The 15,906-nt window shown below is 37.7% G+C and overlaps 1 protein-coding gene across 2 annotated transcripts in view; it reads left to right on the top strand.

Moving 5' to 3' along the window:
* The window catches only part of PDE4D (phosphodiesterase 4D), a 674,141-nt gene that overhangs the window by 132,502 nt on the left and 525,733 nt on the right, over window positions 1-15,906 (top strand). Inside the window, exons 1-2 of one of the 2 annotated variants that reach the window (XM_072031125.1) lie at window positions 144-483; window positions 7,961-8,086. In XM_072031125.1, coding sequence (XP_071887226.1) covers window positions 8,045-8,086 — 42 coding nt within the window. In that variant the 5' untranslated portion in view covers window positions 144-483; window positions 7,961-8,044. Of the gene's footprint in view, window positions 1-143; window positions 484-7,960; window positions 8,087-15,906 lie in introns of those variants that run through there. The other variant, XM_038170325.2, reaches the window with a different exon arrangement.

Genomic DNA, 15,906 nt, shown 5'->3' with positions numbered 1-15,906 from the left:
TTTGAGAACTTGCAGTGTATTTCAGCTATTTAAAGCCGTTTCCTCCATTAAAAAGAGAGCTTCCTCAGTGTTATCATTACGCAACCTGGGATCAGCTGTACCTGACTGTGTCAGGACACATACTGTATTCTCTCACATGTGTAATATTCAAATGGTCGCTCTGTGAAAAAAAATGAAGCCTCTTCAGTAGAGCTCAGGCGAGTGACAGGGATGATTCATGTGACATGGGTTCAGGATGACAAATTGTTAGGTTGACCAGGAGAGCTCAGGCTGCGGAGAGGTGGCTGAGGAAAACCAGGAGCTGCCCTTGGGGCCGTTCCCTTCCCTCTCCCCTCAGGGCGGTGGGGCCTGCGGGCCAGCAGCTCACTGGGGTGGACAGAACTGGCTGCAGGCAGCAGCCTCCACACACACACAGTGCACTGCTTCTGCTCCTGCTCTTAAAGCTTGTCCTCTGCACCCAATGTCCAGGATATAGAAGTGTAGGTGAGTGGTCATGGGGGCCATGGGATGGGATGGGACAGGACGGGACTTTGTGTTGCCAGGGAGCCATGATTGCTGAGCAGCTCTGCTGGCAGAGTCATTGCGGGCCTGGCTGGGCTCTGGCCTGCCACTGCCTTCCTCATCAGCTGTGGTAATTTGCAAGTCACTGTAAGGTTTGGAAGCTAAACTGAATGTTTTGAATGCAGGCTTTTAGGCCTTGGTGCCAGGCAGTGCTCCCAGGGAAGTCTAATTTGTCAGGCCACTATAAAAACATGTGGCAGCCTGCAGCTTCCTCACGAGGGGAGCGGAGAGGCAGGCGCTGAGCTCTGCTCTCTGGGGACAGCGACAGGACCCGAGGGGACGGCATGGAGCTGGGACAGGGGAGGGTCAGGCTGGGGGTTAGGGAAAGGGTCTGCACCCAGAGGGTGGTCGGGCACTGGGACAGGCTGCCCAGGGCAGTTGGCACAGCACTGAGCCTGCTGGAGTTGTTTGGACAACGCTCTCAGACATCTGTTCTGATTTTGGGGTGGTCCTGTGCAGAGCCAGGAGTTGGACTCGTGATCGTGTGGGTCCCTTCCAAATCAGGATATTCAGTGATTCTGTTCAGTATGAAAAGGTTTATGCAGACTGGGAAACATGGCATCCTTTTATTTAAATTCTAATTAGGTAGAACTTAGCATTACATAATCAAGAGTGTTGATATCTAATGCTACTCTTATTTGCTCTGCCAGAAGAGGCTGAGGACTAACAAAAAAAACCACCAAACTAAACCAAACCAAACCAAAACAACAAACAAACAAACAAACAAACAGAAAACTCTCTTCCCCCTCTCCCCTTGTTTTCTCTCTTCCTTTGATCTGCTCTTAAGATAGGAGAAAGAGACTGGAAAAAAAAAATAAATCTTTTTACTGTTTACAAAAAGAAGGAAAATGTTGATTGTAAAAAAATGTGTTAAAGGTGCACAAATATTTGTGATCACAGTTGTTCATTAGCCTTGTACATGCAGTAGGGTTGCACATACTTGGGGGAAGTCTTAATATAATTTCTAGCACTGAGTCCCTTACTGCAAATACTCAGTGCAAATAAAATACTGGTTTGTAAGTCTATAAATGCAGTCATAAAATATATAGTCACAAGGAAAATATATTTAGTGGAAAAATTCTTACGCAAAATTGCCCATGCCCCTATCCAGCCTAAAAGCCAGACTGAGTTACCCAGCTTTCACATCTGTGTCTTTCTGTTCGAAGGCATTTTTCTGGACAAATAAGTGCTGGGCACTTACCTCTGGATGGATGGAAGGTGTATTAAAAAAAAAATGCACTAAGTGGACTTTAGTGTCCCCCTAGAGGTCAAGCTGTATTCTGCTAAAATCAGATTCCCTTTGTCTCCTGTAAACCAGGCTTTATAACTTTATGCACAGAACAAAACAGATAATCTAGCAATAGGAGTATCTGTGAATTCTTTGATGCTTTATAAACTGATACAGTAATTTTATTCCAGATTTTATGTTAAAACCCCAGCATCCTGCTGGCTAATCTTCATTACCCAACACACAGCTGTGATTAATGCCGTTTCTAGTAGCACTTTCTCAAAATTGTCTGACAATAAAACATGCATTGTATCATAATATGCCTTCTCAAATAGCTTCCTAAAATAGAAGGCTTCTACTACTTGCATATGATGTCAAAGTTTCCTGAAAACTTTTTCTCATAACTTGCTCTGTGTTTTAATTATTGGAGCAAGCATATAGGAAAATAATTTTCTAATATTGCCTGATTTTGTTCAACAGCTTCTTGGGGTTTTGCGTTTCCAGAAAAAAAAAGGTACAGTCTTAACAGTTGAGGACTGACAGTAAAACTGTTAGTTGATTGCTAGATTTGTGATAAATACTTGCAGAAGCATTTTATTAAAGTTAATAACGGCAAGCACTAGTACCCTTTGAAAATTCAAGAGAAATTCTAGACATGCAGTTTTCTAAAATTGTGACAACAGTTCACGTGTGTTCTACTGAAATTCAGTTTTGATGTCACCTGCATCAATATCAAAACCGATTTTCTCCTCTGAAGAGATTTTATTTATGTATCATTCATGTTAACAGAAGAAGGTTTTTGTAATAGGAGATTCCCCAAAAGCTAAAATAGTAAAACAAAAAACACGTAAGAATGATTGTGGGTCTATTTACCATGTTTAAATCCAATTCTTACAGAGTCTTCAGAGGTGGTTTATGTTGTGTACAAATAAATTTTTCCATGGAACTCCATTGTTGTTTTTAAATACTGGCTTTTATGGTAGTGGTTTTAGACTTTGGAGAATGTAAGAAGAGGAGAAATGATTAGCTTTTCTTTAGCTTTGTAACACAAGTAAGGCATGTGGTTGTTTGTTTTTGTTTGTTTTTGTTTGTTTTGTTTGTTTTGTTTTTGGTTTTGGTTTTTTTTTTTTAACTGATATGGCATTGACGTTTTATTTAACCATGTGGTACAACATACATGTTGTTTCTTGCTCAGCATTTTGCCAAACACATAGAATGCGGAATGCTTACAGTCATGCCAATTGTGTTTTTTTTTTTTTTTTTTAATAGCAGTGTAAACATATGAGAACACAGATGTTCTATAAATTCTGCTTGATATGATGACATCCCATGGAAGCTGCACTGTTCTAAAGTAACTTAAAATACCTGAGATTTTGGCAGGGTTGTTCAATTGTCAGCCTCCGTTCCTGGATATTTGTTTTCTGTAGAACAATGTAACTAATTTGTTACTTGCACTTTATTATTTAAATTGCTGTCTGTCCTAACTGAAGAAATCCATGGTTATGAAAAAGGGCTGTAGTGTGAAGTGGACAATATAAAAAATACATGATGTTGAATGAAGGCAGGCAAAACTAGTCTAAAGAGGCAAGTTTGACTGATTTTTGGGTCATTTCCTAATGGTTAAGGAAATAAATGTCAGTAACATGATAGGAATACCTTCAGTATTAAAGAATTTATTTCCAGTAGTCTCTTAATTATAGATCTCATATCTTAGTAAAAAATTATGTATAAAAGCTGTTTTTCTTTTTTCCTACTCAGTCATAATAACTAGAGAAATTCTCTTGCTAAACATAGGAGGGATGAATAAAAATGGAGTATGTACTCTGAAGGAGATGGGCCTAAATGCATTCTTATTTTGGAGCCTCTTTCCTCCTCATGTTCTTTCCTTTCTTTCAAGTGTCTGTTCCAGTGGTCCAGGCCTTTCACAGTCTGCTGCTCTTGAAAATTTCATCAGTGGGGCTCGATAGATTCATTGGAGTGTCTTTGCTCTTTTGTTTCAGCTTTTTTCTTCTGTATCCTCTTGTTGTGCTGGGGAAGAACAATGTCCCTAAACAGCATCTCCAGCAGAAATTAAACAAACCAGCATTAAAGCGTTCCAGAATCAGTCTTGGTCACTGAATGACTCATACACACTGCAGAGAGAAAGAAGCTCAGGCCTTTTGTGTTTTTATCCTCAGTTATTGTAAAGGGACTGTGCTGTGCTTGTCTCTGAGATAAAAATCTGTAAACAGCATGCCTCTTTCAGAGCTGTGTGAGGTCTCTTATAGCAGATCAGAGAGACAGGTAGCTAATTTGAGCGGTCTCTAATCTTGTGTGATGATGGGCTTTTTTTCCCCCTCCTATCTTTTTAATTGAAATAATTTTCTCTACTTTCTCATCCCAGAACTGTTCAGAAAGAGAAACGTGTCAGAGATAAAGTGTAAGAGTTCTTCATCTCACTCATGGGTATGGATGGGGATTGACAACAGGGATTAAGAGATATCTTAAGTCCCTGTTGCACCTTTAAAAGAAAGATTTTAGGCAGTGATTGGCAACCTAAATCAGTTTAAAATCTTTATAGATAACGAATCTTTTCCAAATGATGAACTGTAACATTTGTGTTTGTTGTCACACAAAAAGGAGGAGAGAAAAAAAAAGTCAAGAGCTATATTTCATTAAACAAAGATCTGGTACAGACGCAATTGCCTTTAGAATCAGATTTGGTAAATTAATTAGTACCATAATCTTGCTAGCTGCCAGCTGTATGCTCCCTCAGATAACGTCATTCTGAATGTCTATATTGAAGGCCATTTACTCAGGTTTTAGATAAGCACCTAGGGTTAAAATACTTAAGCTAGGCATGTAAGAGTGAGCAAGCGTAGTATATTGGCATGCAGAGTGCTAACCCCTCACAGAAGACTGTGCCTTCACCTTAGTTGCTGTTTGTTAAATGCATAGTACAAGGTGGGTGGGCGGCTGTTATACACAAACATAAAGCACTCCGCCTGTTCATGGTTAAGTCGTAAACAGCAAAACAAAGTAAGAGATTTGCAGACTATTTAATATATGCTTTTACAAGTTTTAGTGAAAAATTTAAATAGTAAAACAATATAAAGGAATGTTAGGCTATCTGGCAAGCAGGAAGAGTGATAGGTCAAGAAACTGTGCAGCAGGAATTACTTTGTATTGTTCAATAGTTCTTTCTAAAGAAAATATCCTCCCTCTGTGACAAGTTCAGGCATTGGAACAAGTTGCCCAGGGAGGTGGTGGAGTCACTGTCCCTGGGGGCATTTAAGGAAAGGTTGGACGTGGTGCTTAGGGACATGGTTTAGTGGGTGATACTGGTGACAGGGGGACGGTTGGACCAGGTGATCTTAGATGTCTTTGCCAACCACAACGATTCTGTGATTCTGTGAGTTAAACATGCATACGTATTTACAACAATACCCTAGATATTACAAGAACTTTTCACACTTACTTTTAAAATCTCTTGAGTCAGCCTGGAATCTACTCAAGCAATCTGGCCAAATTTCTGGTTGTTTTTTTTTATTTCTCCTTTTTGAATATTTCTTTGGTATTTTATTTCCTAGCTTCTTGGAAATTCTTGAAGTGAGTTACAGTATTTTGCTTTGTGTGAATATGCTGTTTTACTCAACGGACCTCCACTACATGCAAATGTCCTGAAAGAGTAGCCAAAATGTAAACCTAGAAACAGAACACAAATGGGAAATTGTTTTTAGTTTGTCATCTCTTAATCTTCAGTGCTGAAAAATAAAAATGCCTTTATTATTTAAAACCAAAGCAATATCAGAAAACTCCTGTTTGAAGGACTCTTCTCCTTTCTTTAATGATGTTTGGCAGTTTCTATTTCAATAGTAATTACTAGGACTTATTAACGAAGGTGATGAAATGAAAGTGTATATATCGTTCTGCTTAAAGTCCACATGAATAACTTCTGCTTGCGCTGTTTCTTATGGTAATGTAGTGATCAAATCTGTCATGTTCAATGGCAATAAGGTTCATAGCATCTTGAGTAAAAATTTGGGAAGCTTTAAAGGTCTGAATGTAGCAGATGATCTATCCATATGGTCACGTGCATGCTCAACCAAAATGCACCAAGCTGGCTGCCGGGAGCTCCTCTGGGCTAGCTAAATGAGGTGAATGAGATGGAAACTTGGCTTCATCTGTGGTCCCATAAATCTTACGTGATTTGGGTGATTTTTTTCCTAAATGCATTAACTTAATTAAATAAGTAAACATTTCTCTTTTTTTTTGAATTTTGAGCATTGCTGGAATGGATTAAGCAGTGACTTATCTGATTTTATATCTGTTTCATTCTGTATCTACACGAAACAGAAAAAGTAAATCTAAGACACTGTTTTGTGTATACAGTATACTGTGTATACTGTATATTTGTATGTAGAGATAGTAAGTAAAAATTTTGTCACTGAAAATTCATTTTATCTCCATAAAATGTAGATATGTCTTTTATGTACCTTTGCATGTATTATTTTATGTTTGTTATTAGTATAGAAATAATTAATAATAAAATAGTCTTCTGGAAATGCAATTTTTCTTAAGGAAAGCTTATAAAAATATCCCACAAATTAAGATAATATTTTTCTTTCAGTGCAGTCTCCACTAATCACCTACTATGTGCTCCCATATCTACTGATGCAACTTTTAAAAGGATTTTTCACATAGAGTCTTTATCACCTATATGCAGATCCAATACTTATATTAGAGTTTGCTCCTTTCAATGAATTAATATCATTAGTTGAAAATTAAAGCCTGTATTTTGTTATAAAACTGCCAACGACAGTGTGGGTTAATATATATTTAAATATATGTGTCCTCCACAGCTGGCTTTGCTTCTTTGTAACTGGATGCCACCTATGAATAATTAAATACATAAATAATCAAGGCATGTGTATTATTTTTTCTGTTTATTTATTTGAAGGAACTGACACTTTAGAAAATAAAGCAAAATATCAAGTAGTATGCTGGAGACTTGATCATGCACCATATCGAGTGGTTTTCTTAATAAGGAAGGCCAGACTTTCAGATCTGTTGCATGTTCTCGTGTTGGGGAGGGAAACTGCACCTGTATGTGTGTGTGTCTGCATGCATGTCTTTGGCTTTTGGTATCGTACTGCACTGAAGAGTTAATTTTCTGTTGTTGAAGAAGTGGGCTTCAGAGAGTCTCAAAAACTTGGTCATTTTAAAACAGCAAGTTATGCCAGCAACACTGTGCTGGTGCAGATGAAGTCTAACCTAGCAAAATATTACTTGTAGCCATATGAGTTGTATCAGTGATGTGCCTGCCCATGAGGAAAATAAGCCATACCTGTAATTTTGCTGGTATGATTGAGTCTACATTAGGAGATTTTGCTAGAACAGCTCTGTTGGTCAGAAATTGCACTTTATCTCATCTTTGGCTGACAGAGGAGGGAAAAAATGTGTGCAGAGATATACCTGGCCTAAATGAGAATATAAAGCTTTCAACTGCCTCATCCTAGAGCATATGAATTTCCCTTTAACTCTACTCTTCCATGCTGACTGCTGTGCACTTACCCAGGGGCTGATGAATGCTGCTTTTCAAAGCTGCTGTGCCATGTCATTACCAGTTGCTAAGGCTCATGCTTAGTTATTATTGTAATACAAAGGCCAATTTGTCAAATTCTGTCACCTATATGGAAGTACCCAGCTGGGGGTTTAAGCATCCTTAGGCACCTGGATTTGAAAAATACTCTAGCTGACCTTCTTCCCCTAGATTTAGCATATATCTGCTGGTCTAAATAATGTGAAAGTTAACAGATTCCCCTCAGACTGAATGACTGGCTAAAAATATCTAATAAGGCTTATTTCATTATTACAAACAATATTGCCAATATCTAGTTAATTATCTGTGTCAAAAGGCCCTTCCTCAGAAGTCTGTAATCTTCTGTAATTTTCTGGGTTTGGCCTGCATTTGTTAGTGACTGGAAAACACGCACTGTTCATGGATATGCTTATTGAATGGTTCAGTGTAACTGTACATCTTGTGTGGTTTAGTGGCGTATGAAACATCTGCTCTGTTGGATCTTAGGACTGTTTGCAACTTATATGTACTGTGAAGCAACAGCTTTTGCCTGGATGTTGTACAACTTGCAAAGACCTTGATGCTAACCGGATAAATTAATTTGCTTTCAGTATAACAGCTGGTATTGGAATAGCCAAGAGAGAAAACATCTCCTCTGAAACTTGCAGAACACTTCTGATTTAGTCAGAGTCACCATGAACAAGAATACTTGTACTCTGCATGGGAGGAGTAAAAGTGTAAGTAGGTGATATTTTCCTTGCTTCTATTTTTGTTATCAGTATTCATCCATACCACTTAAGTTAGCCTTTCAAATACCCCTTTCTGACCAGGACAGCAACTGTGATGAGATCTGTGTTAGTTTTACCTTGTTCTTGTGTCTGTATCCTAAATGAATATGTATATGTGATACACACAGATATAAGATTATTGAATAATAGCATGGTTTTGAGTGATTTTTTTTTTTGGAGCTGAGACATTCATTTATGTGAGTGCATTTTACATCAAGTCATAAAAGTGAGATTTTCTTGAGCATGCATTGAAATATAAGCTTACCTACTGCTTACTGAGTATATGTCACATATTCAGTCATAAGTATATGCCCCTGCATCGATTTTGGTATCAAGGAATGCACTTGATTTGATAATGCATTGTAGAAATGTTGTCTGTGCTCCAGGGGAACGAGACAATATGCTAACAATATATACGTAGGTTTGAATGAGACTTAATTTTTTTTGTTCTCTGGTCTTTGTGGTGATTTTGTCCTTTGTATATCTGTCCCAATATTCAAGAATACTGCCGAAATAGGTTTGGATGCTTCTGTAGCCTTTTCTGTCTTCCAGACGCTTGTGGAACAACATTACTGTGTGATACTATATACTGATGACTCTGCCTTACAAGCACAGGCAAGAACTGAATGTTCCTTTCTAACATGCTATTGCTATGCTTAAGCTGTTGAATATGCCCCTTCTCCTAATAGTCAAGGACGTTTTATTTAAGTGCTCTGACAAATGTCAATAGGAAAGAAAAGTTAGTGCATGCCAGATGCTGCATCTACAAGGGCAGAGGCTACAGATACAGTTCTTTGTTTCCTGAGGCACTCCCAGCTTGTATGTAAAGGAAGTGCTCTTGAGAAATATTCCAGATCACACTGGACTGAGCTTTTCAATTCTCTTTTGAGCCTCTTCCATCTTGCCCGGTAATGACTTTGGGACTGCTGCCTCTCCTTTTTGTTGCTAATGCCTTAGTATATCTGCATCATTCTCCCCTTTGCTGCCTCTGCTTCTTCATCCAGTGGGGTTGGTTCTTGGACTAAGAGGGTGAGCTTAGTTAACTTCATGCAGAATTGCTCAACTGTACCTCTTTTCTCTCGTATGTGGAAAGTCAGTGCAGACATCTCTGATCAGGTCTGGTGTGGAGCTTCCTGAATCCTGCAGGCTGTATCAGCTTTACCCTCTTTCTGCTGAGACCCATTGTTCTTTTTGGCTTATACTTAAGAATTTCTTTAAATAAATAAATAAATAAATAAATAAATAAATAAATAAATAAATAAATAAATCTGTGCAGATAACTTTTTCTTTTCTGTAGCTTTGCTGTATATGCCATTAGTATATGTAAGTACAGTCATGGAAGAAAGTGACAGAATTAATGTTAAATAGTGCCACTGTTTGATGCATGAATGAAATAAATAGCCTCATATATTTCAATAAACTGAAGGCAGGTACTCAGAGTGCTTAACAAAGCTTCATTATTGCTGTTGTTTGATCTGCTGAGGAATCAGGTGAAGGATGCAGCTGTCCAAAAAAAAATGTAACTACTACAAAGCTTAACATTTTCACGTTAGTTAGGCTAATGAGATTTGGTCACATTCTGGGGAAAGACCAGCATTGTTTCAGTTTAAGTTAAATGAATGAATTCTGAGCAAATATCTGTTAATTTAAATGATATTATTATTTTAGTACAAATGTCCTAGTATAGATGTTTTGACATTTACTTCTAAAACAAAAATATATCAAAACATACCCTGGGATTTTTTTTTTAACCCACAAAATTTATTTTAGCATTAAATCCTACTACATCTTGCCATCTGAATGAAAATACATATAAAATACTTAATCTTTTTGTTTTAAATTTAAATTGCAAAATATATTTTTCCTAAGGAAATATTTAAGCCACTGGTAATGTGCTGTTTAAGTAATTCCTTCACTACTGGTAGTAGGGGGGATAGTGGTACTCTTAGAACAAAGTGACTTTAGAAAAGTGTCTTGTTATACTTGTTGAGTACAGCCCAAGACTTAATATCATATGATGGTGATATCACATCATCTGACTTCCTACTTATCTGTCAATCTGCATTTGCATTGTTGAAGTTATCTGTGGTTTGTCAGACCAGTCATTTCATCAAAGACTTTCTAGTGAATTAAGGAAGAAATTCTTCAGTGAGCTGAATAATCTTGAAAAGAGAAAAGGACTATGGCTTTTGTTTCTTGGGATGTCGTTGTATAGCTTTCAAAGAAGGTTTTGTTTCTAGGAAGCACGGCAATCAATGTTTTGGTTCAGCAGTTTCAGATATCACTGAACATAATTTGTCTAATACGGAAGATGAACCCGCAGATGTGTGCGACCATTTTGATTTTCATTAAATGTGGAACTAACTTTGTGTGTCATGAACCAGCTGAAGCTTAGTTTAACAGCACAGAGTAATACAAACTGCAGAGAGAAAAGACATTGTTAACATTACCAGGTTTTCTGACAGAAAAAAAATAGTTATAATATTGTTGAGTGCTGCTGTAACTTGGAGCTATGATGCTGTATAAATAAAAAATAATCTTTGCAGTCACTCTAGTCATTGAAAATCCATTGTTAGTATTTATTTTTAAATTTTCTCTAATAGATTTTTATTCCATTGCTTGTACTTCATGTCCTCAGACAGTACAATATGTGTAATCTTGCTAGTCTGCCACCCTCTGCCTAGCTGGTTTGCACAGTATTCCTACTCATTCTTCTGTTGGTAGCCTATGAAATTGCATTTAACTGTGTTTTGTAATAAGGGTTTATACAGTAGTCATCTCTCTTACTCTTGCTCACAGTATTCAGTGAGAATGTCCGCATTTACTTCCTTTCAATATATGCATAGTATTTGTCTGTTCACTCCTAGCCAATTTCTTCAGGTAGCTTTTTGTTTCTTTCAATTGTTATGCAATAAATAAATTCCTTCTTTTCTGAAATTTTCATTTTTCGATGTCTTGAGCTACTCAGAATATTCTATCTGTTTTATCACTTTAACTTCCATGACTTAACCATCTGGTAATTCTGAAAGTGCAGCTTAACATTGTTCTTTACCCCCACTCCCTCTAATTTGATTCTCTTTTTACTTACAAAGTTACTTATAGTTGAGGTTATGGATTTCATTTAGTGCTGATCAACTGTGGAAGGAGCCTTTTTTGCTTAGTATGTTTGTAAGAAAGTGTTAAACTTTATTCCCTGTGTTTTGAAAGGGCTTCATATTATTTTCATAACTGGATGGACAACCCAATATGTTTCTACAGTGTAGGTGGATCCAGATAGCTTAGTAAATTTCAGTGTAATTTTTTCTTTATCAGAAAAGATCATGAAATGCATTATTTGTTTTTTTGTTGTTGTTGTTGTTTTTTTTTTGTTGTTTGTTTTTAAATCAAGCTTGGAGCCTATCTTTAGTTAAATTGACATAGCTTTACTGACCATTCAGAAATAATATTTTTTCAGTAGCGTCTTATAATAACTAGATTGCTAAGGGGGTATAGTGGAGGCATACCAGGTCAGCCGAAGGATGAAAACGTCTACTTTCAAGTGATGAGAGTAGCAGTATATGTGGAGGAAAGAATAAAGTCTGAATGTTACACTCTGTGGGTGTTCATCTTGGAACATTGTGTCAGAAGTGAGTCAATTCTGGTGAAATCAGAAAGTCGCTATATTGCAAGAAAATGAACCAACCAAGAGGATATGTTTAGCAACTGGGCCTGCTTAACCTGTAGTATTTCAACAGCTTTAACCAAAAAGAAGAAAAAAGTGTGTGTGTGTGTGGGGGGGGGGGGGGGGGGAGGAGGGAGAGAGAAAGAAGGGTTTGGAGGGAGCAGAAAATAAAATCAGAGCATTTATGGAGCATTTATGTTATTATAAAGAACAAAAACTGCTGTGTACAGTGTTCAACAATGTTTGGTCAGCCTTCTAACTTCAGAATATCTGTAAAAACCTGGAAGTCCGAGACAGTTTTGAATTCATAAACATATGTCTCATAAAAGGTGTATTTCCAACAGCTGTTGGTTGAATTCTGGATAAACTACAGATCACCGGTAGGAGACAAAATGGCTGTTGCATCCTGTGATCAAAACTTTAAAAGCAAAGTTGGGATCAAAAGATGCTGAACCTCAAAGGAGAATGCTCAGAGAAACTGCAGCAAAGCAGCTGCGAGCTTAGCTGTGTGCAGACGCTGAGGAAAAATCTCATCCGAATGCAAAGCAGACATGGAGCACCCACAGAGATGAAATGCAAAGGAAGGCGGAGAGCTATTTGCAAACAACTGACTCACTGAGATGTTTTCATCCAAAGTAGTTAGGGCTAGATTGTCGTAACCCTTGCTAGGGTGCGGGGGAGTGAAGAGGAAGTTAAAAACTTCCTTTATTCCTATGCTCATTTCTGCTTAGATAGTGACTCACAGGGATGACAAAACCAAGGGGCTCTTTCTATGCCACTCTCCGTGTAAGCAAACGATCAGGGAGAGGGAATGTCCTCCGGTTGCTCCTCTGCTCACCAAACAGAAGAGCTATTCAGCAACAGGGTAAGACACTCCACAGCAAAGAGCAGAATGATGTAGCTCTCCATGGCGTGTGGAGAAACTGCAAATAAATTCATTCCCAGGCCTTTTCTTGTCACAGCGCAGTTCTGTCAGGGAGCAATCGTGCTTTAGGACATAGTTCTAAGTAACCAATTCGTCAACAGAAATGGGAGAAGCCTGCAGTGTTCCAGAAGCATTTTTTCATGGCAAATTTGTATTACTTTGAAATAAATTGATTTTTCTCTCATTGCCAAAAGTTAGGTCTATTTGTTAGCTGATAAAAGAATATTTAGAAGGAGATTTCTTGGACCAACCATTCTTTATTAATGGTAAGCAATGACATCAGGTATTCTTTGCCTTCTTCCACCCCTCCATCCATAACACTGTGTTTGCAAAAGAAGCAAAGGATAGAAAAGGCAAAGGTGGGACATTGCTAAAGGGCAAATTGAAGCCTATTGAGTGCTGCCTCTTTCCCTTAATGTCAGTTACTGTGGGCGAGTGGCAGAATAGACATTATAAGCAGCAGGTTCCCTTAAGCAGAGCTGCAGTAGATGCACAGAAAATGCCTGAAGAGAGAATGACTAATACCTGAAGCAACTTTAACCCTTCCTGCATGTTTTCTTACAGTCCTTTTACAGAGGTTAGTAATTTATATCCATGGTGAGAGTGCAGTCTGAGAAAGAATGTTTGGATTTGACTTCAAACAAATTAATTCCTTCAAAATCCACTATTGATGAAATTGAGTAGTTTTATATGCATTTACTGCAATGGCATGGGTACATATGAATTCCTTTTAACTATGGGATTGGCATTTGGAGACAAAGAAAAGGTTCTGTAGCAGGAAGATGCTAGTGTACTCCTGAAAAAGCAATTGCAAATGTGTTGTTTCTCTCCTCCCACTCATTCTGGATTTCTTCCTTTCTGTCTTCCACCCTCTCTAGTCTTTCATGGATGTTCCGACTAATGTTTCCAGCCATCCCATTCTCATCAGATCTAAAATCTGTTCTGCATGCTTTTCTTCCTTCTGCCTGCGATATTTCTGACACTAATACACACAATCTTGTCATCATTCTCTCTCTTTTTGTGACTCATCTCCTGGTTCCGCTCCTGCCTACCTTCTTAAGTTCCAACCTTTTTGAAGCAAGTCTTCTTACTTCCTTATCTGAGGCTCGGGCAATACTTAGAAGTTTGCATCTTACAACTACAAGGTTTGGAACAAGAAAACACTCCCACCTATATGTGAACTGACGTAACAAGCCTAACCTATAACTCAAATGTCATCCATGGTTATGCAGATTTAAAAAATAATCTGTGGGCTAGAAGCATTTATTTTATATAGTTTAAACTATATCAACAGAAAATATCTCTTGATGGTTTGAGTGGGTCTGACTGAGAATTTGACAGCTCAGCTACACAAGCAAACTGTTTTCTGGAGTTCTTGCACATTTGTGTCACTGCCATCCCAGTTCTTTCTCTCCCCAAGGATAATCATCTACACGTGACACTGTATGTTCATAGCAATACAGATTACTTTTATACTTCTGAATATTTCCAGGCAGTGCTGGAAATCAGGCTGTCTCTGGGAGGCACGGTAGACTGTTCATGCCCTGTTTTGTGGGATGGACTAAGGGGCATCAGCCATTCTTATCCGAGTCACAACTACAGTTGTGTGTTACTTCCTACTGTTTGGCCAAAACCAGTTCTCATTCCCTGAAAACAGCTCCAGCCCTCTTGCTTTTGCTGTTTGAGAGAAACTGCTCTTACCTCTGTAATCATTTACCACATGGATGAAAATAAAAGTAAGTGAACCTGAGGATTCTACTACTGTACTGTAATAGAGTATACTTGCTTCAAAGAGCACACACTTGAATGTAATACAGAGGAATATATTAGAGAAGAAAGCAATAGATTGGTAAATGAAATGCTTGAGGACATGGAGCAAATTAATTAGACTGAAAAAGACTATAAGGACCAAGACTTTACAGATTGCACTTTGTAGTGTAGAAGGCTGGTGGTCAGGGGAGGAGTAAAGCATAAGCATGAAGGTGTTGGATATTATAAATATGCACAGTAGTGTTAGAGACTTGAAAAACATGGTCTCTTCCCATTTGTTCACTTCTTAATTACTATTTTATCTTTCTAATCCATTACTCAGTGTTTACACACTGTTTTCTGTTCTTTAAATACAAAAGTGATCTTTCAGGCACTTCAGTTCATGATCCCCTCATCCTTTGAACCTTTCTTTCAGAACAAATTTTGATGTGATGCCTCGGAGAAGGCTCACACTGATGGAGTGAAGGGCCCATGAGGGGAATAAGCATGTGACAGGTACACGGTAAATATGGAGAAAAATGCAATATTGGGTAATTCAATTGTACATTCCTTCTCTACCTATCATCTTTTAATTGTCATTTTAAATTGCAGGTTATTAATGGATAATATTTGTGTCTGTCAGAGTGTCTGCAGTGGATAGAACAACAGCATGATGGATGAGGTCTTGGCATGTTTGCAATATAAATTAAACAGTTTTAATAAAAATACGCAAATATCAACGTATGATGTAACTGCTTGGGTACTAAAGACTGGTAAGAAGCAGTTACATGGAAGGTGTTTCTAGGGGGACAAATATCATAACTGGTAGAAGAATAGTTTGATAGAGATTTTTGTAGAACGTGGAAATATTTTCCTGTAAGTTGTTATGGAAAAGCAGATAATTCCACAGTAAGGATTACTGTTCTTTGGCCACCAGGAGTAACAGGAGATATGAAGAATTTGAAACAGAATGTGTGAAACAGTTGAGTACTATTTAAGTTTCTGAGTAGGCTGACAAGAGCAGTAAATTTCAGAATTAAAGCTATCCCTGAACTCATACACTGCTCTCTTGTTACTGGAGTTTTACAATTTATATTCTGTTCCTTTGGCAGTGGATTCAGAAAGAATTGTAATTATATGTGCAAAATGAGCTTTTTTTAATCTATGCTGTACACTTTATTTCCTTGTAACACATGTAATATATCTCGTACATACATGCATGTTTGCACACATTTGCATGCTAGTCTAGAAATAACAGGATGCTGTGAATATGCATCAGGAAGCCCTTAACTTATGATGAGCTTTCCTTAAATGAATATGTAATTGCTTTATTCAGTAAAAAAATAAAAATAAAAATCAAATAATATAGTCCTGAAAAGAGTTAATAACAAATGTAACTTTTCCACTAAATGCTAGTTTTCTCCAACTCAGTGA

The sequence above is a fragment of the Anas platyrhynchos genome, chromosome Z (assembly GCF_047663525.1).
Source record: "Anas platyrhynchos isolate ZD024472 breed Pekin duck chromosome Z, IASCAAS_PekinDuck_T2T, whole genome shotgun sequence".
Lineage (NCBI taxonomy): Eukaryota > Metazoa > Chordata > Aves > Anseriformes > Anatidae > Anas > Anas platyrhynchos.
Note: the sequence above shows the minus strand (reverse complement) of the source record. Positions and strands in the feature narration are given on the sequence as shown.